Source organism: Aotus nancymaae, unplaced genomic scaffold (assembly GCF_030222135.1).
Source record: "Aotus nancymaae isolate 86718 unplaced genomic scaffold, 86718_ANA_hifiasm-v0.15.2.pri h1tg000044l, whole genome shotgun sequence".
NCBI lineage: Eukaryota > Metazoa > Chordata > Mammalia > Primates > Aotidae > Aotus > Aotus nancymaae.
The window spans coordinates 3,683,980-3,705,602 of record NW_026988458.1 but is presented as its reverse complement, the minus strand read 5'-3'; the positions used below and the strand labels follow the sequence as shown (position 1 = coordinate 3,705,602).

The window sequence follows — 21,623 nt, the reverse complement described above, 5'->3', positions numbered from 1 at the left end:
TCTCTACTAAAAACACAAAATTAGCCAGGTATGGTGTCAGGCACTTGTAATCCCAGCTACTTGGGAGCTGAAGCAGGAGAATTGCTCGAACCCAGGAGGTGGAGGTTGCAGTGAGCCGAGATCGCACCAAACTCCGTCTCAAAAAAAAAAAAAAAAAAAAACAGCTTGGCAGTTGCTTAAAAATGAAACCAAAAACTGAATATGCAACCACCACACGACCAGCCAGTGCACTCCTGGGCATGATCCTACAGAACTGAAGACATGTCCACATGATAACCACACACACATGCTGGCATCAGCTTTACGATACTAGCCCAGCACCAGAGATAACACAGATGTGCTTCAATGACTGAATGGTTAACAAGCTCTGACCCATCCATACCATGGAATACTGCTCCGCAGGGAAAGGAATCAAACTGTTGACACAGGCAGCAACCCGGATGAACTTCCAGAGAATTATACTGAACTGCGGGGAAAATAAAGCAATTCCAAAGGTTACATACTGTAGATTCCATTTCTATAACATTCTGGAAATGGCATGGCAAGATTATAGCAATGGAAAATCGATCCGTGGTGGCCAGGGGTTTAGGAGGGGTTTGGGTGACCGGGAAGTGAGTGTGGCCGTAAAAGGTCAGTATCAGGGATCCTTGTACAGATGGAAACGTTGTCAATTTGACCCGTAACAATGTCAACGTTCTGGTTGCCATCTGGTAATGTAGTTGGGAAGATGTTATCATTGGGGGAAACTGGGTGAGGAGCATTTGAACTGTTTCTGTATTATTTCTTTTAACTGCGTGTGATTCTGCAATTATCTCTTAATAGTTTTAGAAAAAGTCATGGTGAGAGGCAAAAGAATAATGTATGTAAATTCATCAGCACAATGCCTGGCAGGGAGGAGGGACTTTAGTGCTGTAACTGGAAAAGTCCTGGGCAAGCCAGGACATCTGGTCACCCCACCGGGCAGGTCCAGAATTCACTCACTCAGTGTCACCGAAGACTCAGGTTTTCCACCTTCCCTCCTTGCCCTCCTTGGAATGCTGGCTCATGTTCAAGTAGGATGCCCTCAGGGTTACGCGGCAGCTTGTCCAGTTCCAGGCGTCCTGTGCACACTGGTCCGCATCTCTCTGACCTCTCTCTAAGAGCAAAGAAACCATTCCTGGAGGCTTCCCCCTCCTCACAGTTTAGTGGCTACGGTTGCTTCATTCACGCATAAAAAACCTCTCATTCATAAAAATCAGCAAGTGAAATGGGGCCACAATGCTTAGGTTGGGTCTGTCTGGATTAACCTCCGGACCTGGGGGCAGAACCAGCCTGCATCAAGTGGCGGAACTGTATCTATGCCAGCCCGTATGAAGGTTTCGGGTGGTCCCCAGCGCTGTTCCTTCCTCCTTTCTCAGGACTCCACTCCTAACATATGTGGCTCTGGGGACCTGAGTTGTGTTTCCTGGACCGGCCAGATCTGAGCGGGTCAACGCCAGGCGCTTGTTCATGTGTTTATCCTCAGCATCTTGCAGGGGCCCTGTGCATATAAGGTGTGGATATGTATTTGTTGAAATGAATTCAATAGCCTTCATCATATTGATTCTGCTGCTCAAATGTCTAATTAAATCTATGCCCATAACCGTATCATGATGGTCCAGATTAGAAATGTCATTAGACACCAAGTCAGCTACCTAGAGTGTCTCTTAATTTCCACAGACACAGAGCTGCACATTTTCCTTGCTCTGCTGAGCACTCCTCAATTTGATTTGTTCATTCGACATTTTGAGGTGAAGACAAGACAGTGTTATTGTTTACTCTTTGTGCTTTACTTTAAGATGTTTCTTTGTTGGCTAGGTGTGCTGGTTCATGCCTGTCATCACAGCACTTCGGGAGGCCAAGGCAGGATTGCTTGAGGCCAGGAGTTCAAGACCAGTCTGGCAACATCGTGAGACCCTATCTCTACAAATAAAATAAAATAGCTAGGCGTGGTGGGGTGCCCTCTGTGGTCCTGCCTGAGCCCAAGAGTTCGAGGCTGCAGTGAGCCAAGATCACACCACTGTACTCCAACCTGGGTGACATAGTGAGATCCCATTTCAAATAAAATAAAATAAAATAAAAATATTTGTGATCCGTCTAAACCTGTCTGAATTTCTGTACTCGTATTTATATTTTGTTTTTATTTTTATTTATTTATTTATTTATTTATTAAGATGGAGTCTCATTCTATCACCCGGGCTAGAGTGCAATCACTGCAGCTTCCAACTCCTGGGTCCAAGCAATCCTACAATTTCAGCCTCTGGAGTAGCTGGGACTAAGGCACATGCCACCATACTTAGCTAACTTTTTACATTTTTTTTTAGTGATGGGATCTTGCTATATTGCCCAGGCTGGTCTCTAAATCCTAGCCTCAAGCAATCCTCCTGCCTTGGCCTCCCAAAGTGCTGGGATTATAGGCATGAGCCATCATGCTCGGTTTATTCATGTTTCTAACTGTCCTCTCATCTTCTAGAGGGAAGTTAATACATCTTTGATATTTGAATTTTTACTTAATAATTCATGTGACATACTGAGTATGAAAATGATCTTCCTCCCTAAAGTCAGTCATTTTTTCTCCCTACGAAAGTTCATGCCAAATACTGTTTTGAATTTAATACTTCCATATCTCTTAAGCAGAACCCACTCTGACTTCTCTCTTTTTTTCCCCTTGCCTCCGAGTCAACTATGAGAAATGATTCTGACTCATAAAATTGATATATCTATAAACTAAATGGCAGGTCTCGCCCGCCCCACCCCCCTTGCCGAAGGTGACTCCTTGGGTTTGCACACTTTCTGAATTGGACTTGAATGCCTTGATGTCATCTTCAGAGGCTCCTGTGGCTTTGCCCCACATATGCCTCAGACTCATGCAAATCGAGTCCTGGATTTCCTGGCTATTTTTACTCTAACACAGAATATAACTGTGCATGTTAGACATAAGCCCTTAACAGTGCTCAGTGATATTACTTCTGTCAAGAAAAAGAGTAACAAAACAATGGAGAATCGGCAATCCTAAGCCAGGTGCGGTGGCTCACGCCAGTAATCCCAGCACTTTGGGAGGCCAAGGCTGGCAGATCATCTGAGGTCAGGAATTTGAGACCAGGCTGGCCCACATGACAAAATCCCATCTCTACTAAAAAATTCAAAAATTAGCTGGGCGTGGTGGCACGTGCCTGTAATCCCAGCTACTCCGGAGGCTGAGACAGAGGAATTGTTTGAACCCGGGAGTTGGAAGCTTCAGTGAGCTGAGACTGCGCCACTGCACTCCAGCCTGGGCGACAGAGCGAAATTCCATCTTAAAAAAAAAAAAATCCCAAAAGGTCTATGTTGCTTTCATCAGTAAGACAGAATTCCATAATTCTTTATTGATTTAAATTTTATCAGAAGTTCTGCTTGAAGGATCAGACCTAAATCCAAACCACCTGATAATGACAGTTTTGGGCTAAACTGCAGAACCGAATGTCATCTGAAGGAACTCAAGTTGGGGACGTTTCCCTAAAGTCATCCTAGAGACAGTAGAGGGCGCTACAGGCAAATATTAAACCAAAAAGGAACCGTCCCAGCAAGAAACTTAACCTGGAGTATTGGTAATACAGCGCACGGTAACATTTCTCATGCTCAAAGCTATGCGAGTGCTTTGTTTAAGTTCTCGGTGTTCCAGAGCTCTGCTATTCAGTATGGCAGACGCCAACCGCATATGGCATTTCAATTTAAATTCACGAAAATTTAATAAAATTTAAAATTCAGCTTTTCCGTTGTACCAGCCACATTTCTCGTGCTCAACAGATACATGGCCAGTGGCTACCGTATGGGACAGTGCGGGCATAGAACATTTCCGTCATCACAGAAAGTTCTAGTAGGCAGCACTGCTGAAGTCTCAGTTTCCATTATATATTACAATGGAAGGGGATTAGAATATACTGCCCCAAGATACGCCACTTTGGCATTAAGATTATTTTGAACTGGAAGGCAACTGAGAAAAAGTAGACACAGGAAAGGCTCTCTGCCCTCCCCTCCCTGCCTAAAAGCAGGATATACATTTGTCATGAGGGTATCCCAATTTCTCTCACATCAGGAAGGGCACAACAGCATTATCACTGAGGATGGAGATGGCACAGGATGCGTCTGCGTAAACTAACTCCACTAAATAAGCCTTCCCTGCTCTTAGTTTTCCTCATATGGTCACCTTTCCACAGTTGACCACCTCTAGAAGCCAAACCCTTTTCCCTTTGTCTTGTCATGTCTCCACAATGTACAGCCTTTGTTCAAAGGGCAAAGAACCCCAGCCCCCATGTGTTTTTTGTTTGTATATTTGCTTTTTGTTTTTAGACAGAGTCTTGCTCTGTCACCCAGGCTGGAGTGCAGTGGCACTATCTTGGCTCACTGCAACCTCCACTTCCAGGATTCAAGCAATTCTCCTGCCTCAGCCTCCCCAGTAGCTGGGATTACAGGTGCACACCACCACACCTGGCTGATTTTTGTATTTTTAGTAGAGATGGGGTTTCACTATGTTGGCCAGGCTGATCTGGAACTCCTGACCTCAGGTGATCTGCGTGCCTTGGCCTCCCAAAGTGCTGGGATTACAGGCATGAGCCACCATGCCCGGTCCCTGGCCCCATGCTTAACTGCTCCTGTGGGTCTTCATTTATTTCCTGTGAAGTCCTCCATGCACACAAAAAATTAAAACATATTAAAATACTAACACAAAGGTCAGGTGTGGAGTTTGAGAACAGCCTGAGCAACATGGTGAAACCCAGTCTCTACTAAAAGAACAAAAATTAGCCGGGAATGGTGGCTGGGGCCTGTGGTGCTAGGATTATAGGCATGAGACACTCGGAAGGCTGAGGTGGGAAGATCAGCTGGGCCTGGGAGGTGGAGGCAGCAGTGAGCCATGTTCGTGCCACTGCAGTCTAGCCTGGGCAATAGAGCAAGACCTCATCTCAAAAAAAAAAAAAAAGCTACAACTAAATGAAGGTTAAATATAAGCAAATAAATTACTATACCAGCCACATGTCTCTAGAGCTGAGAGAAGCATTACAGTTTAATCCAAATATTTCACTTTTTGATGATTAAAAAAAAAAAACTCGGTGAACGAAGAAGTTTAAGTGGCTGTCTTCAATTCTTAAAGCTGAAGAATCAGAACTTTTTTTTTCTTTTTTTTTTTTTTTTTTGAGACAGAGTTTGGTGCGATCTCGGCTCACTGCAACCTCCGCCTCCCGGGTTCAGGCAATTCTCCTGCCTCAGCCTCCTGAGTAGCTGGGACTACAGACGCACACCACCACGCCCAGTTAATTTTTGTATTTTTAGTAGAGACGGGGTTTCACCATGTTGGTCAGGATGGTCTCGATCTCTTGACCTCATGATCCACCCGCCTCAGCCTCCCAAAAGTGCTGGGATTACAGGCTTGAGCCACCGCGCCGAGCCAGAACCAGAACTTTAAATTCAAACTCAACCTGGCGCTTTTTCCTTTGGGTTGTGATTCCATTAGCGGTTCTAATTGAAAATGTGGGCTTTCCAAATTCTCTGAGATTGGCGCTCTGAACAAGAGCCTGTCACTTCATGTAGTGTGGTTGATACGTGATGCAGAAGCACGCACAGACGCTCGCATATGCACACACAGCGGTGTTTCACTCCCTCTCAGTCTGACCTCCTGAACTGCACGGGGATCAGAAAGGTGAACTCCATGCTCTCAGATCCTCTGGCTCAGTGTGGCTTGTTCTGGTGAATGCAGGGAGAATGGATGGGAAAAAAACAGATGGAAAAATACGTGTCTCCATCCAAATGTGAGTTAGACGTAGGAGAAAATGAATAATGCCCCGACAGCACCACACGCACGTGTGAGGAACGTGGGAAGGGCTATGGTCATCTGAGATGCTGAGAACGAGCTTGCTACCCGGCCGCACCACACTGACAGGCGGGGCTGCGGTGGAAGTGAAATCGCAGGGGCAGCTCCGCGCTCCTCCAGAGCGCTGCCTGCGTCTCCCTCACCACCGCGGTGGGTGCTGCTGCTGCTGCAAAGAACAGCTGAGAGAGAAGGCCGAGAAGAGAAGCGTCCCAGCCTCGGTCAAGCAGATCAATAATTGCATCAACATTTTCGTTGATCATTTGTGCTTTTGAAAAAGGTGCTGAATCACGGTAATCACTTCGGAAATCAATGACTTAATTTTTATGGCTAACAACATGTACCTTTGTGCTTCTGCCTTTCAAAAGAGCCCCCAGGGGAACTAAGTCTACCCGAGCCTGACCGGCTTCTCCTTAAGTCTGACAGATAAACTTTGCCTGATCCTGGAAATAAATTTTATTTTTCCCTCTGGCTGTTTCCCTTAACCATATTCCTCTTCATCGTAAAGCTGAAAATAGTGGGTAAGGTGTCAAAACAAAGACCCCATCTCCTGGTTTCCACTAGGAGGAAAAGCAGCACCTCCCACCAACGTGATCACATTAATAAGAATGCAAATATTTGTCAGTGCTACGTTAATTCCAGTCCCTTCTCGCTTACTCAATGTTTGGTTTCTTTTTTCAGTGATTCCCCTTAATTCTGAAAAATGACAGTCATGGTCCTAGAGACAGAGAGTGAAATGGTGGGTTCCAGTGACTGGGGGAGGAAGAACCAGGGAGTCAGGGCACACAGTTTCTGATTAAAATCATGAAAAAGTTCTAGAAGTTGATGGTGGTGACGGTTGCACAACAGTGTGAATGCGCTTAACTGCCACTGAACTATACACTTAAAAGTGACTAAAATGCTAACGTTTATGTTATGTATATTTTACCACAATAATAAAATAATAATCTCTAAAAACCAGGCTGAGTACAGTGGCACCTCCCTGTAATCCTAGCACTTTGGGAAGCCGAGGTGGGAGGATTGCTTGAGGGTCAACATAGCGAGACCCTCTCTAAATTAAAAAATAAATAAAACTGCAATAAATAGACTGAAAGGCTATTTTGTACAAGAAAATGTGCTCAAAAAATGCATAAGTTTCACCAAAAGAGATTAAGCGGGGTCCGGGTGCCTTCCCCGCCAGGCCCTGAGAACCAGGTGGGGCAGATCTGGTTCGCAGCTCTCCGCCGGTGGGTGGACACCTACCAGGGCGAGCGCTCCATGGTTCTGCTGACCCAAGCTGCAGGCACACATTTCTCCAGGTTTGTGCTTGTCTTAAACTACGAGAAATCTGGAGATCATGGGCCTGCAAATAATAAGAGGCGTCCCACCGGACAGCAGATGGTGGCCTGGCAGAAACGTGGAAAGGGAAAGCACAGAGAAATTCTGTCGAGAACCAACACTTAGACCAAGCTTGTCCAGCCCTAGGCTTGCGGGCCACATGTGGCCCAGGAGGGCTTTGAATGGGGCACAACACAAATTCATAAACTTCCTTAAAACATCATGACTTTTTTAGCTCATCAGCTATCATTTGGATTAATGTATTTTATGTGTGGCCCAAGACAATTCTTCTTCCAATGGGGACCCCATAAGGCAAAAGATCGGACACCCATGACTTATACAAAAGGAACAAAGCAAGGCCAGAAAGAGGTCTGTTCAGGGTCTCCCTTCCCGAGCAGGCTCCTGGCATGTCACGTCTCACCATAAACTCAGTCACAGAGATCAATTTTGGGAACTTGGACTCAACTATTTCTGAGGAGGGCATCTTCCCACAGGCCGTGGGAAAGTACTGAGAGAAACTGCTGAGCACCGCAGGAAATGTGAGCAGGGTCCCCAGAGGGGCCAGGGTTTTAGGGCCAGCGTGTTTAGGAACTTTGAGAATGTGGCCTTAGGCTGGGTGTACAGAGCACAACTCAGGGGAGACTGGGCTGGGATTAGGAGAAGGTTCTGGAGACAGAGCTGGACTTCCATCACGAACCCATGGACCTCACCACTAGCTACCCACTCCCTGGGATTGGAAGATACTAGTTTCGCTTTTAATTTTGTGCTATGCCTGGTCATGCATGTCCTCTCATATCAATGATCGAATGGCTAATCTTCAGTCTATGTGATCTCCACTTGGATGTAGCAAGATCAAGTTTCAATCACAAGGAAAATTTAAGTTCTACCGCCTGTTTCTGAATATTGTTCCTGAAGAACGAGGTGCCAGGCCTTTTACACGGAGACTGAAGCTGAGGGGACCAACCAGCACCAGACCTACCTCGCAGCCCGGAGCAGGCAGAAGCCATGCACAGGCCTGGCCACAGGAGGAACAACGAGACCCTGAGTCACAACATTCAGAGCAAGAAAGGCCCCAGGTACCAAGCCCTGCCTCCTAGCTTCACACACAAGAAAGCGGAGGGAGGCTGAGAGGGGAGGAGCGCCTGAGCCCAGGAGTTTGAGGTTGCAGTGAGTTTTGATCCCCGCACTGGACTCCAGCCAGAGTGAGACCCTGTCTCGAAAGAGAAAGAAAAAAAAGAAAAAGAAATTACATATCTCGTTTGTTATCAGAGCTTAAACTAAGACCCATGGGCCCCAATTCCTAGCTCAACCTTCTTTCCTCGACCCCAGGCCTCACCTCTTGGATTTTTGTTTTGGGCGCTCTTTGCCTACTTTTTTGTTTGAGACACAGTCTCACTCTGTCACTCAGGCTAGAGTGCAGCGGCACACTCTCAGCTCACTGCAGCCTCTGCCTCCCAGGCTCAAGCGATCCTCCTGCCTCAGCCTCCTGAGTAGCTGGGGCTACAGGGTCCCGCCACCATGCCTTGCTAATTTTTGTATTTTTAGTAGGTATGGGGTTTCACCATTTTGGCCAGGCTATTCTCAAACTCCTGACCTTAGGTGATCCCCCCACCTTGACCTCCCAAAATGCTGGGATTACAGGCGTGAGCCACTGTACCCCGCCCTCTGCCTTTTTCTTCCTTTTCTATCCTTGGTGGCTGTATTGAAGAGGCTTCTCCAGAAAAACAGAACCAACAGTGTGTGAGTGTGTGTGTGTGTGTGTGTATGTGTGTGTGTTTGTAGAGAAAGATTTATTTTAAGGAATTGGTTCATGCAATCATCAGGCTGGCAAGTGCACAGTCTGTAGGGCAGGGGCCAGGCTAGGGAGCAGGGAGCCTGGAGCAGTCTGCAGTCAGAGCTCCCTGCTTCTCGGGGAAAGTGGCTCTTTCTTCTTAAGACCTTCAGCGGATTGGATGAGGCCCACCCCATTGTGAAGGATAATCTGCTTTACTCAAAGTCGACTGATTTAAATGTTAATCTCATCTTAAAAATGCCTTCACAGCAATTTTCATATGTGTCTGACCAAATATCTGGATGCTATGTCCCAGACAAATTGACATATAGGATTAACCATCACAGCAGGGAGCCCCCCTTCCCTCCCACCCAGCCACCCCAGGGCTTTTACCCTCCTGTGTCCTTCCGCCTAGCAATAGTTAGGCTTTGCAAACGGGAAGAACAATCCCCCCTGCCTCCGAGGAATCAGTGCACTTTGAGAGAAGAGCAAGATTTTTAAAATACAGCTTCAGAAACAGTGGCTATGAAATAGCAGCGAGTACAGGTGTTTCCCTGTTGCTTTGGATTTGTTTTTACTTTAAAATCAAACCTGAAGCTGGGAGTGGTGACTCATGCCTGAAATCCCAGCACTTTAGGAGGCCGAGGCAGGAGGATCCTTTGAGGCCAGGAGTTTGAGACCAGCCTGGGCAACATAGCAAGAACCGTCTCTACAAAAAACAGTTAAGTTAAAAATTAACCAGGTATGATGGTGCATGCCTGCAGTTGCAGCTATTCAGGAGGCTGAGGCAGAAGGATTGCCTGAGCACAGGAGTTCAAGCCTGCTAGCTAGGATCACACCACTGTACTTGAGCCTAGGAGACAGAGTGAGATCCTATCTATAAAAAAAATTTTGAAGAAACCAAACTTGCATAAATAGCTACTGTAAAAACTAGCCCCGAGCCTCAATGGGTGTCAGCATGTCCACGATGCCTGCCTCCCCGGGTGTGTTTCCAGAGTTGAGCTAGGTTTGAAATTCCTGGGTTCTCCAGGTCACCAGGCTTGTAGAGGTGTCCGTCTACTCTCCAAATCACCCTCACCAAAGGCTCAGCACCTTCGACAAGAACTCACCTCTCTGGAAGCAGCCTCTTCACTAGACAGACTCGCTGGAAGGAAGAAATCCTGAACCGTTTGTCAGATGTTAGCATTTTAGAGATACAACCGTTCCACGATTTTAGATAAATGTTTTCCAACACCCATGTCCCTCTCTGCAGCTCTGGCTTCTTAAATGGTAAGAAAGACGTAAAATGTGTTAAGCCTGGAGTCCCATTCTCTTGTCTGAAGTTTCAGCCTGTTGGCATTCCAGTGGTTATTTTCGCCCTGCAACAAGAGAATTAAATTCTAAAGAAGAAGATTCTAAAGATCTCTTTCTCTCTTCTTTTCTGCCTGCTTTGAATCTGCTCATTAGGCTACTCATGTTGAGATAAAACTTACCGTCTCAAGGTTACCTATAGTTTGTTCTGGCTAAAACGTAAACCTTAGAAATTCACTTGAAACTCTGAAAGGAAAATATCCTGGGCCCCCAAAAGCACTAAGCTAAAGGGAAAAGTCAAGCTGGGAACTGCTTAGAACAAACCTGCCTCCCATTCTCTTCAAAGTCACCCCTCTGCTCAGTGAGATAAATGCTTATCTGATTGCCTCCTTTGGAGAGGCCAACCAGAAACTCAAAAGAATGCGACCATTTGTCTCTTATCTACCTATTACCTGGAAGACCCCGCCCGAGTCAGGTTGTCTGGCCTTTCCAGTTCCAACCAATGCGCACCTTACATATGCTGACTGATGCCTCAGGAGTCCCCAAAATGTATAAAACCACACTGTGCTCTGACCACCCTGGGCACATGTCAGGACCTCCTGAGGCTGTGTCACGGGCGCACATCTTCAACCTCGGCAAAATAAACTTTCTAAATTAACTAAGATCTGTCTCAAATTTGCGGCCTTCACAAAACTGAAGGAAATGGTAAGAAAACTAAAAAAAGCTTTTTAAAACCCAAACTTCCATAAAGATTACCCAAAATTTTGGTCCACAGCTCTCCTTGGATTATTGATTGGATGTCTGGGTCATTTTCAGTTAAAGAAAGTTTAGGATATGAGAAAATATATCTCTAAAATTGTGGAATGGGCTGGACGCAGTAGCTCATGCCTGTAATTCCAGCACTTTGGGAGGCTGAAGCAGGTGGGTCACCTGAGGTCAGGAGTTGGAGACCAGCCTGGCCAATATGGTGAAACCCTCTCTCTCTACTAAACATACAAAAAAACAAAAAATTACCCGAGCATGGTGGTGAGTACCTGAAATAAGGGAAAAAGGAACCAGTAAGTAGAGAAGAGAAAGATGTGATGAAAAGTATGGATATGGGCCAGGCACCGTGGCTCAAGCCTGTAGTCCCAGCACTTTGGGAGACTGAGGTGAGCAAATCGCTTGAGGAATTTGAGACCAGCCTGAGCAACATGGTGAAACCCCGTCTCTACAAAAAATACCAAAGTTAGCAGGGCTTGGTGGTACATGCCTGTAGTCCCAGCTACTGGGGAGGCTAAGGCAGGAGGATTGCACCTCCATCGGGAGGTAAAGGTTGCACTGAGCTGAGATTACACCACCGCACTCCAGCCTGGGCAACAGAGTGAGACTCTGTCTTGAAAAAAAAAGTTATGGATATGAAGATGGATTTTTGATAAGATTACAAAGAAAAGAGAATAATTTTGTATGAAAAAGGATCTTGGGCCAGGTGCGATGGCTCACGCCTGTAATCCCTCGTCAGCACTTTGGAATGCCAAGGTGGGAGGATCACTTCAGCTCAGGAGTTTGAGACCAGCCTGACCAACATAGTGAAACCCTGTCTCCACTAAAAATACAAAAATTAGTGAGGTGTGGTGGCAGCCATCTGTAATCCTAGCTACTCAGAAGGCTGAGTGAGGCAAGAAAATCGCTTGAACCCTGGGGGTGGAGGTTGTAGTGAGCTGAGATGGCGCCACTGCACTCCAGCCTGGGTGACAGAGCAAGACTCCTTCTCAAAAAAAAAAAAAAAAAAAAGACAAGAAAAAGAAAAAAAGACAAGAAAAAGGATCGAGTATGGTAAATTCTTGTCCTACATTGGTGCAAAAGTAATTGTGGTTTTGGACTATAAATTCTAAATCATTATAACTAGGATCAAACACATCTTTATTACTCAAAATAGGAACTGTTACAATCAATACATTTTTGCCAATGAGAAATACTGTGTTTGTTTATTCCTGGAGTGTAAAAATCCGTGCTTCAGGATTCGACAAACTCTTGGAAAGCATTTTCTGCATCCTGCTGGTTGCGGAAGCATTTTCCCTGCAAAAAGTTGTTGAAATGCCTGAAGAAGTGGTGGTTGGTGAGAGGTCAGGTGAATATGGCGGATGAGGCAAAACTTGGTAGCCCAATTTGTTCCACTTCTGAAGTGTTGGTGGTGTGACGTGTGGTCGGGTGCTGTCCTGGAGAAGAACTGGGCCCTTCCTGTTGACCAATGCCGGCTGCGGGCGTTGCCGTTTTCAGTGCCTCTCATCGACTTGCCGAGCCTACTTCTCAGGTGTAATGGTTCTGCTGAGATTCAGACAGCTGTAGCGGGTCAGACCAGCAGCAGACCACCAAACAGCCACCGTGATGTTTTTTGGTGCAAGTTTGGCTTTGGGAAATGCTTTGGAGCTTCTTCCCAGTCCAACCACTGAGCTGGTCCAACCACTATAACATTTTGTCGTATCAGATCCACTTTTCTGCGCACATCACAATCGGATCAAGAAGTCTTTCATTGTTATGTAGAATAACAGAAGATGACACTTGAAAATGACAATTTTAAAAAAATTTTTGCTCAGCTCATAAGGCACCCACTTGAGCTTTTTCCACCTTTTAAATCTGCTTCAAATGCCGATCGACTGTAGAATGGTCGATGTTGAGTTCTTCAGCAGCTCCTCGTGTAGTCGTAAGAGGATCGGCTTCGATGGTTGCTCTCCGTTGGTGGTTGTCAGCTTCTGATGGCCGGCCACTGCGCTCCCCATCCTCCAGGCTCTCGTCTCCTCTGCAAAACTTCTTGACCCACCGCTGCATTGCACGTTCATTAGCAGTTCCTGGGCCAATGGGCTGATGATGTTGCAGGTTTTCTCTGATGCTTTACAACCCATTTTGCACTCCAATATGAAAATCGCTTAAATTGCCTTTTTGTCTAACATTATTTTCATAATCTAAGATACATATAAAATAAACCAGCAAGTAATGTCATTAGCCAAAAAAAGTGAGAAATGTGCATTAAAATGATGTGTAATATGACCACATTTATTTAAGAATATATTCCAATATCAAACAGCAAATTTCAACAATGCAAAAACCACAATGACTTTTGCACCAACCTAATATTTACAAAAGAGGAAAGTTTAGGACAAATGAGAAAGTCTAAGCATTGCCTGAATGCAGTGGTTCACACCCGTAATCCCAGCACTTTGGGAGTCTGAGGCAGGAGGATTGCCTGAGCCATTTTGTAGATAGTCTGTGTAAGTTGTCATAAGGTTTGTGAAGGGGAATTTATGAAAGAAATTTTGTATGTGATTAAGTTGGTTACAACTAAAAGGAAATTGGCCAGGTATGGTGACTCACGCCTGCAATCACAGCACTTTGGGAGGCTGAGGTGGGCAGATCATCTGAAGTCAGGAGTTCAAGACCAGCCTGACCAACATGGTGAGATCCTGTCTCTACTAAAAATACAAAAATTAGCTTGGCATTGTGGCTCATGCCTGTAATCCCAGCTACTCGGGAGGCTGAGGCAGGAGAATCGCTTGAACCCAGGAGGCAGAGGTTGTAGTGGGCCAAGATTGTACCACTGCACTCCAGCCTGGGCAACAGAGTCAGACTGTGTCTTAGAAAAGAAATTCAAAAACTTTTATTGGAATTTTTAAAAAAGAAAATTATTTGTAATAGTACTGTATGTTAAAACAAAGCTTCCTTGAAGTATCGATTTACTCTCAATAAAATTGGCTTAACTTTTGCTTTTCATAATAATTCTATAATCTGTTTCACCTTTTCTCTCTTAAGAAGGCCTGAGATGGTAACTCTCTCCTTCAGCTTTTTTGTCAGTTCTTATAACTTTTTTTCCTCTGATTTTAATTTTACTGTAATGGCCTAAGGCTGAAATGTTTCATACTGAAGATCAAAACAGAAAGTATTGTTTTCCTCCAGTATAACTTCATTCTGTACTCTAGGCTTTTTTTTTTTTTGATATGTCTAAATTTTCAATATAATCAAGAAACTTCTCATGCTGTTCCTAAGAGTCACGTATTCCCCTGGTATATTCATAACCTTGAATACGCTCATCCTGTGTCTGATTAAATTCCAGTACTTTTTCATTGAACTTGACTTCCATGTTACCTAAGTGGGCTTCCCATAAGGAGAAGAGGTCACTGCAGAAGATTTTTCTTTGCTTTTTTTGGTAACTGGCTTAAAAGACAAGATTTTATAATTTCAATGCTGTCTTTATTAGTTTTTTTATTGCAAAAAAACTGAAATATAAAAGGGTCAAAGTTTTTACATCCATATTACCTTCTGTATTGCCTTTAAAGTCTTTCTATTTTTTTGAGATGGAGTCTCACCCTGTCACCCAGGCTGGAGTGCAATGGCACAACCTTGGTTCACTGCAACCTCCGCCTCCTGGGTTCAAGAGATTCTCCTGCCTCAGTCTCCTGAGTAGCTGGGACTACAGAGACATGACACTGCACCTGGCTAATTTTTGTATCTTTAGTAGAGACGGGGTTTCACCATGTTGGTCAGGCTGGTCTCGAACTCCTGACCTTGTCATCTGACTGCTTTGGCTTCCCAAAGTGCTGGGATTACAGGTGTGAGCCACTGTGCTCAGGCTACTAACTAATTTTTGTGCTGTTAAGTTGCAGGGTCTTGACTCCTGGGTACACATATCACATCTAAAGAAGGCACTGATTTCTACCAGTAACTGACACCAAACTCAAGTTGACCAAAGCCTCATCCTTAGACCCAGGCAAAGGTGACACTCAAAGTAAACTGCTTTTATAAAACACAGGGATGGGCCTGTATTCAAAAGCATTAAGGTTCATTTAATAATTTTGCCTTTATTTGAAATAATGTAATTTATTCTATGCCTTGCTACTAAATAATTTAAAGATTTAATTCCTTTTCTGTCATTCTCAAAACTAGGCAGGGCTTATGATCTTTTTGTTTAAAATGTTGTTAATTCCTGTATTTTGTTTTACCTCCAGAATTTGAACTATACAATCCCTCCAGGCCCAGCATGAGATTGCAAGGGCCAAATTTTGAGGAATATTAATTCAGATCCTCCAAATTAAGGATGGGCACAGAGATGCCTCAGCAGCTTAACAAAATGCTTATGCTTTATATAGCTAATTGCTATGAACCAGATTATAGTAGCTCAATTCACAGAATTTATAAATAAGTCAATGTGTAATCTTGGCTTTTGGCTCTTATGTTGCTTAAAAGAGCTTTTAAGGTTAATGAGTGCCTGCTCACTTTCATTCCATTTGGCCTAGAATATTTAATTGGCTATAAGTCTTTTGACTCTAAGTCCCTTGGCCACAGGGGTCCTACTGAGGGAATCATGAGAAAGAGCTACTAGGCATTCCATCTCTGTTTGAGTTAACGACTGTCCAAATGGAAAGGGAACAACCCAGGCCTCTGGCCTACCGTGCGCACGAGCATAACAGTCATTTTTATTTAAAGTGTGAACAGAATATTTAACCCATTCTAACTAGGCATTTGCACCTATATTTCAATGGCTATGGTTTGCCTTAGATCCTCTACTTCTATCAATGAGACTTTGGTTTTGTCATTGTGTCTACGAGGAGTGATTGATAAAGAGGCTGAAGGAGCAATACAGTACATTTCAAAAATTTCTTTAGGATCCTTTCTTGAAATGTCAGCTCCAAACCTTAAGTTTGATAAGAAACATTTACAAAGGCAGAGAATGGTGGCCCACACCTGTAATCCTAGCACTTTGGGAAGCCAAGGTGCGTGGATCACCTGAGGTCAGGAATTTGAGAACAGCCTGGCCAACATGGTGAAACCCTGTCTCTACTAAAAATACAAAAATTAGCCAGTCGTGGTGGCACATACCTATAGTTCCAGCTACTAGGGAGGCTGATGGGGGAGGATTGCTTGAACCTGGGAGGCCAAGGTTGCAGTGAGCCGAGATCATGACATTGTACTCCAGCCTGGCTGACAGAGTGAGACTCCATCTCAAAAAAAAAAAAAAAAAATGGTCCTCTTTGACTGCTCCCCAAAAGGAGATTTAGGGCTCTCTTAGCATCAGTGTGCTGGTATAATTCCCATGGCAGGATCCATCCTAAGCCTTCTGAGGTAGCCACAGAGCCGCAGAGAGGACCCACTCACTCTGTCCAGCAGTAGGACTTGTCACCATTCATACAAACAACACCACATTCACACACACATTTAACCTTTCAGAAGCTGACCACCAAGGAAGTACTTTGTCACCACTTTGTAACGTTTCCTACCTTGGCTCATGCACGAGATTGCCTGGTCGAGGCCCCTGGTCACCACGGTTTGGAATCTCTTTCCCCTGCATTGCTGAGAATCCAGGTTTATTCCTCAAACCAGGTAGGTCCCAGCTCTCTACCCCCAAGGCCACTGCAAAGAGGTCGGCTTAGAATAAATCTCAAATATTTTAGAGTTTGATTCTTTTCGTTGACACTCATACAGCAGACTACTGCCATTACCCAGGCTACACACTATTAAACAGAAAAACCTTAGACACATTTATATTTTAAGTGAGTGTATTTGAACAAAACAAAGCAGATTCCCAAACGGGGCAACACTCCAAACCAGAGCAGGTCAGAGAACTCAGGAACATGATCTGACAGCACCTATAGGAAGCAGAAGTGTATTATAGAGACAGCTGATTTGATTAGAGCTTCATTGCTTAACTGGTTACGTAGTCCCCTGCCACTAACTAAAGCTCAGTTACTGTGGTTAAACTCCTTATTAGTTTGGTCTGGTAGGTGTAGTTCAGGTTTTGACTCTGTTATCAGAAAGTGGTTCCAGACCCCAAGAGAGTTATTGGACGTTGTGCAAGAAAGTATTCTGGGCGAGTCCAAAAAGTGAAAGCAAATTTATTAAGAAAGTAAGGGAATAAAAGAATGGCTCCTCCATAGGCAGAGCAGTGGCACTGGTTGCCTGAGTATACTTATAGTTATCTCTTGATTACAGGCTAAACAAGGAGAGGATTATTCATGAGTTTTCCAGGAAAGGGGTTGCCAATTCCTGGAACGGAGGGTCCTTCCCCTTTTCAGACCATAGAAAGTAATTTCCTGGCATTGCCATTGCATTTGTAAACTGTCATGGCGCTGGTGGGAGTGTCTTTTAGTATGCTAATACATGATATTCAGCAAATAATGAGCAGTGAGGACTTTCGCGGCCATCTTGGTTTTGGTGGGCTTTGGGCTGGTTTCTTTGCTGTGTCGTTTTATCAGTGGGGGTTCTGTGACCTGCATCTTGTGCCCATTGCCTATCTTATCCTGTAACTAAGAATGCCTAACCTCCTAGGAATGTAGCCCAGTAGGTCTCACCCTCATTTTACCCAGCCCCTATTCAAGATGGAATCGCTCTGGTTCAAAGGCCTCTGACATGTTGAGCCATCCTCCCACCTCAGCCTCCCAAGGAGCCGGGACTACAGGTGCCCACCACCATCCCCTGCTAATTTTTCAAAAAATTTATGGTAAAGCGGGGTTCTCCTTATGTTATGTTGCCCAGGCTGGTCTCGAACTCCCGGGCTCAAATGATCCTCCCATCTTGGACTCCCAAAGTGCTGGGATCAGAAGCGAGCCACCGTGCCTGGCCCCACGAGTTTCCTTTAGCACCAAGAGGGTGGCTCCGAACAGGGTGGCAGTGGAGGTGAGAGGCCTCAGCCACAAGAGGAGCGCGGGGGGGAGAGAGAGGTCAGGACGCCTTCCAGGGGTTTGGGCCTCAACGCGGGAGTGACGGAGCTGCCAAGACCTGAGACGGTGGAAGGCGGCCGGGCCTCTCGCTGTGCTGGTTTGGGGTTCAGGGCAGAGGTCGCGCCTGGAGCAGAAAGGCACCTGATTGCTACACTCGGGGCACATAGGGGGCCTCGCCACTCCACCTGCCGGCAAAATCATTTTCTATAACAACACATGCCTAAAAAAGGGCCGATAAACACAAACAAGATCCTAAAGCTGACTCATCGTAACTCTTCAACCTACCTTCCAGCTGAGCTCTCGTAGGCCAGAGCTGGGGCCAGGCCGGGTTGGGCGTCGCGCTTGTCAATCATCTAGAGCGGGGTGTGATTGCGCGAGTTGGGATCCCACTTCCGGTAGCAGCGCGGGAGCGGTCGGGAAACCGGAAACAGCTTCCCTTGCCTGTGTTTCCGGTGGTGGCGCGGGGGCTGCCGGGAATCCGGAATGCAGCCGGATGGCCCTGAATTCTCGCTGTAGGGCGTTCCGGACTTGCAAGCGAGGTAAGGTCGACTCCGTCCTGCCCGGGGATGGTCACACGAGCGGAGGCTGGGGCTGCGGTTGCCGGCGCGGCTGTTGTCGCTTTGCTCTCGGCCGCATTCGCGCTGTACGGGCCGCCACTGGACGCAGGTACCCGACCGCTGACCGCCTCTGCTGGCTCGCGAAGGGAAGGCGCCGCCGAGGGTCAGTCCACGCGCGGGGCCAGGGCGCCGTGTGGCCTGCGGGGCTGAGTAGGAAGAGGCGAGAGGCCTCCTGGAAGCCGGCTGGGCGCTGCTTGTGGTGACGGGAGCCCCGCGCCGGGTGACAGAGGGTGGCGCTGGGGTTGGAGCCACCCGCTGTCATAGCGTCCCGGGAGCGGCGGAGCCCGCGCAGTGGCCGAGAAGCATGATGCCGAGGGCTGGTAGGAGGACCCTGGGGCGCCGTGGGGCGCTGGTCGAGTCCAGCTGCTCTGCTCTGGCCCCGCTCCCAGTTTGGGAACGATGCTCGCCATCTCCTGGCTTGCTGTGGTCTTGCTATTTTGCCACACGCTATTTGGGAAAAGAGTGTCTTGTGGCCTGGCTTGTCCATCACTAACCACAGCTGGAGACGGGGGACCTTCTGGGGCCCTGGGAGGCGGCGGACGTGCTGGCGAGCTGACAGGTTAGCGGGCTGCGCGCATACAGGAAGCAGGGCCGTGTCTGCATCCCCAACTGGAAGCTCCAGTGCCACTAGGCAAGTGACAGACGACCCTGCACATCCTTGGACAATAGGGGCCGGATACTGCGACGCCTGGACCTCAGAGAAGGACTCGACCAGCCAGGCCGCCTCCTTCGCCCGCCCCGGGCCGCGGTGTGTGTGCGTGCAGGAGGTCCCTTGGGGAGGGAGGCTCACCTGAGTCATCCCCAGAACCCGGAGCGCTAGCCAGATGCCCCCGAGGACGCTGCCCTGGTCTTGGCTGGTCCTAGGACTCTGAGATGCCTTTTCAAATAGAACGGATTATGTAGGAAGAATTTAAGCAGGAGCTGAGCAAGTGCTTGGATCCCCATCTCTTCATAGGGGTTTTCCCTTTCTGTTTGCCTTGTGAGTATTGGTGTATATAACATCTTTTATACAGGAAGTAGTTCTTGTATTGTGATTCCTCATTTCTCGTAAGGAGAGATTGCTGTTATCCACCTTGGTATAGAAGATAAATAGAAGCTTAGAGAAAGTGACTTAGCCAGGATTCTTCAGCCAGTAAGTGGCTGAAATAGTTAAATGGTATTTGTTGATGTAGTCATTAGGCAGATTTTACCTTGTGTATATGTTGGGCATCGTCGGAGAGTTTTTGGCTTTTTGTTCTCATCACAGGCTCTGAATCATTGAATGGCTCTGAGAGGGTCCTCCACACCGCCCCTCAGTCACACCCGCAGAGAGGCTTCTTAACACCACTTGATTTACAGATTTATTTGTAGCTGTTTACCTTAAATTCACACACCATGATTAGTAGCAAGATTTTTCATTGTACTTGGTTGAGGATTCATTATCAGACTGATTTCCTAAACTTTTACCAAAAGCCAGTTAGAGTTGTATATTACTGACTTCTCACCCAGGCTTTAGGGTATAATTAGTTAACTTAGGGATTGTTGCTCTAAATCAGTTATAATTTACGTTAACTTAAAGTACTTTTATTTTTTTAAGTAGAATTTTCCAGTACTAAAGGCACTTTTAGCACGAAGCAGCAGTGATAGTCTTCCCCAGACAGCTTCTTTAAAACAAAAGCCAAACAGATTTGACCTGTTCTTCCAAACTCAGAATTGTCCTGAGAAAAGTTCCTGAATAGGATAAAATCTTAAGTCACCTCTTGTCAAGGCCTTTTTATCCTTCAGAACTTTAATGTTTATGTGTAAATGTTTCTGTGGGTGAGTTCAAATAGGGATGTCAGTAAGCCAGTGGGAACTTGCTTCACTGCCAAATGCTGGGAAGTTTAGTTGACCTCTTTGGCCCTTTTGCTAACAGAAGCTGTTTGCTTAGGTGAATGCTGGTGAGCAGCCTGGATTTTACTTTTTGTTGATACAATTCTAATTAAGGGAAAATGTGGTGCTTCTTATTTTGCCTTATAATGGGAGCATTTTACACCTACTATGTGCCCACAAAAAGAAAAACAAAAACCTGGCAGCACTTTGGTAAAATAGTGTCTTGTGGCCTGGCTTGTCCATTACTAACCACAGCGTCTGCACGGGTCTCTCTCTGGGCCCCAGTTTCCTTCTGTAAAAGAGAAACTGGCTGTTAGTGAGGAGAGTGAATCGAACATTTATCAAGTTTTGTGTTCTGTGCCACACTGTGTTCGAGGTAATTGAGGTGAGTCCCACATGGAAGCAGTCAGTGCTGCGGTGTGTGGATGGTGCCACATTCCACGCAGGCAGACAGTAGTAGGGTGGTGATTCACTAGTCCAGACAGACCTTTCTCCTTTTGTCCAGGTCAGTCCCTACCATGTAGGTTATCTGTGTGTTTGGAAGGTTTCAGAACCCCACATGTAATGATACTTACTTTACTTTTGGTATCACTTTGAATTTTTTAAATTATATAGCAAAAGCTACTATCAATTATGTTATGATTTTAAAATAATTTTAAGCTAGCTTACATTTGAGAGCCACCTTTGTCATGTGTAAATCTTTAAGTATTCAGTTTCTGGATGATGCTTCTTGTCCTCCAGGGTTCTTAGACCAGCCCTTAGAGTAGCATCATGGTCAGGGAGCTGGAACTCTCACAAAGTCTTAAGATGTCACAGCAGAACAGGAGGAGGAGGAGGAGACTCGCTTTGGTGTGTTGATCAGGTTGCTGTGAGGGTAATTTGCACATTTTGGGCTCCAAAGCACTAACCTTCTGTATAAGATAAAAGAATAGCTCAAAATAGGATTTCCACCCATGTTTTCTTTCTAGGCATCATAAAGATCATTATGTGAATATAGTGTGTTTCTACACAATCAGAATTGATATTTTTGGCTTGTGGTAAATGGGACTTGAATACTTAATCTACTGTAGAGAAATCTGCCTTAGAAAGTGGCCCAAATTTTATATTGTATTTGATGTTTAAGTCCCCTGATATCTTACCATTTTAATAAAGCTTACCTTGAAGTGGAGGAAAAATTGTGTGTGTTCTTTTCATTATTTGAACAACAAAAATCATTATTTGCTTTAAAA

The 21,623-nt window shown here is 45.7% G+C and overlaps 1 protein-coding gene across 4 annotated transcripts in view; it reads left to right on the top strand.

The window, feature by feature from the left end:
* The first annotated feature begins 18,362 nt into the window (after positions 1–18,362).
* The window catches only part of NAXD (NAD(P)HX dehydratase), a 27,310-nt gene continuing 24,049 nt past the window's right edge, over positions 18,363–21,623 (top strand). The window contains exon 1 of one of the 4 annotated variants that reach the window (XM_012464760.2): positions 18,363–18,465. In XM_012464760.2, coding sequence (XP_012320183.1) covers positions 18,420–18,465 — 46 coding nt within the window. In that variant the 5' untranslated portion in view covers positions 18,363–18,419. Of the gene's footprint in view, positions 18,593–19,429; positions 19,523–21,623 lie in introns of those variants that run through there. The other 3 variants (XM_012464758.2, XM_012464759.2, XM_012464761.3) reach the window with 3 other exon arrangements.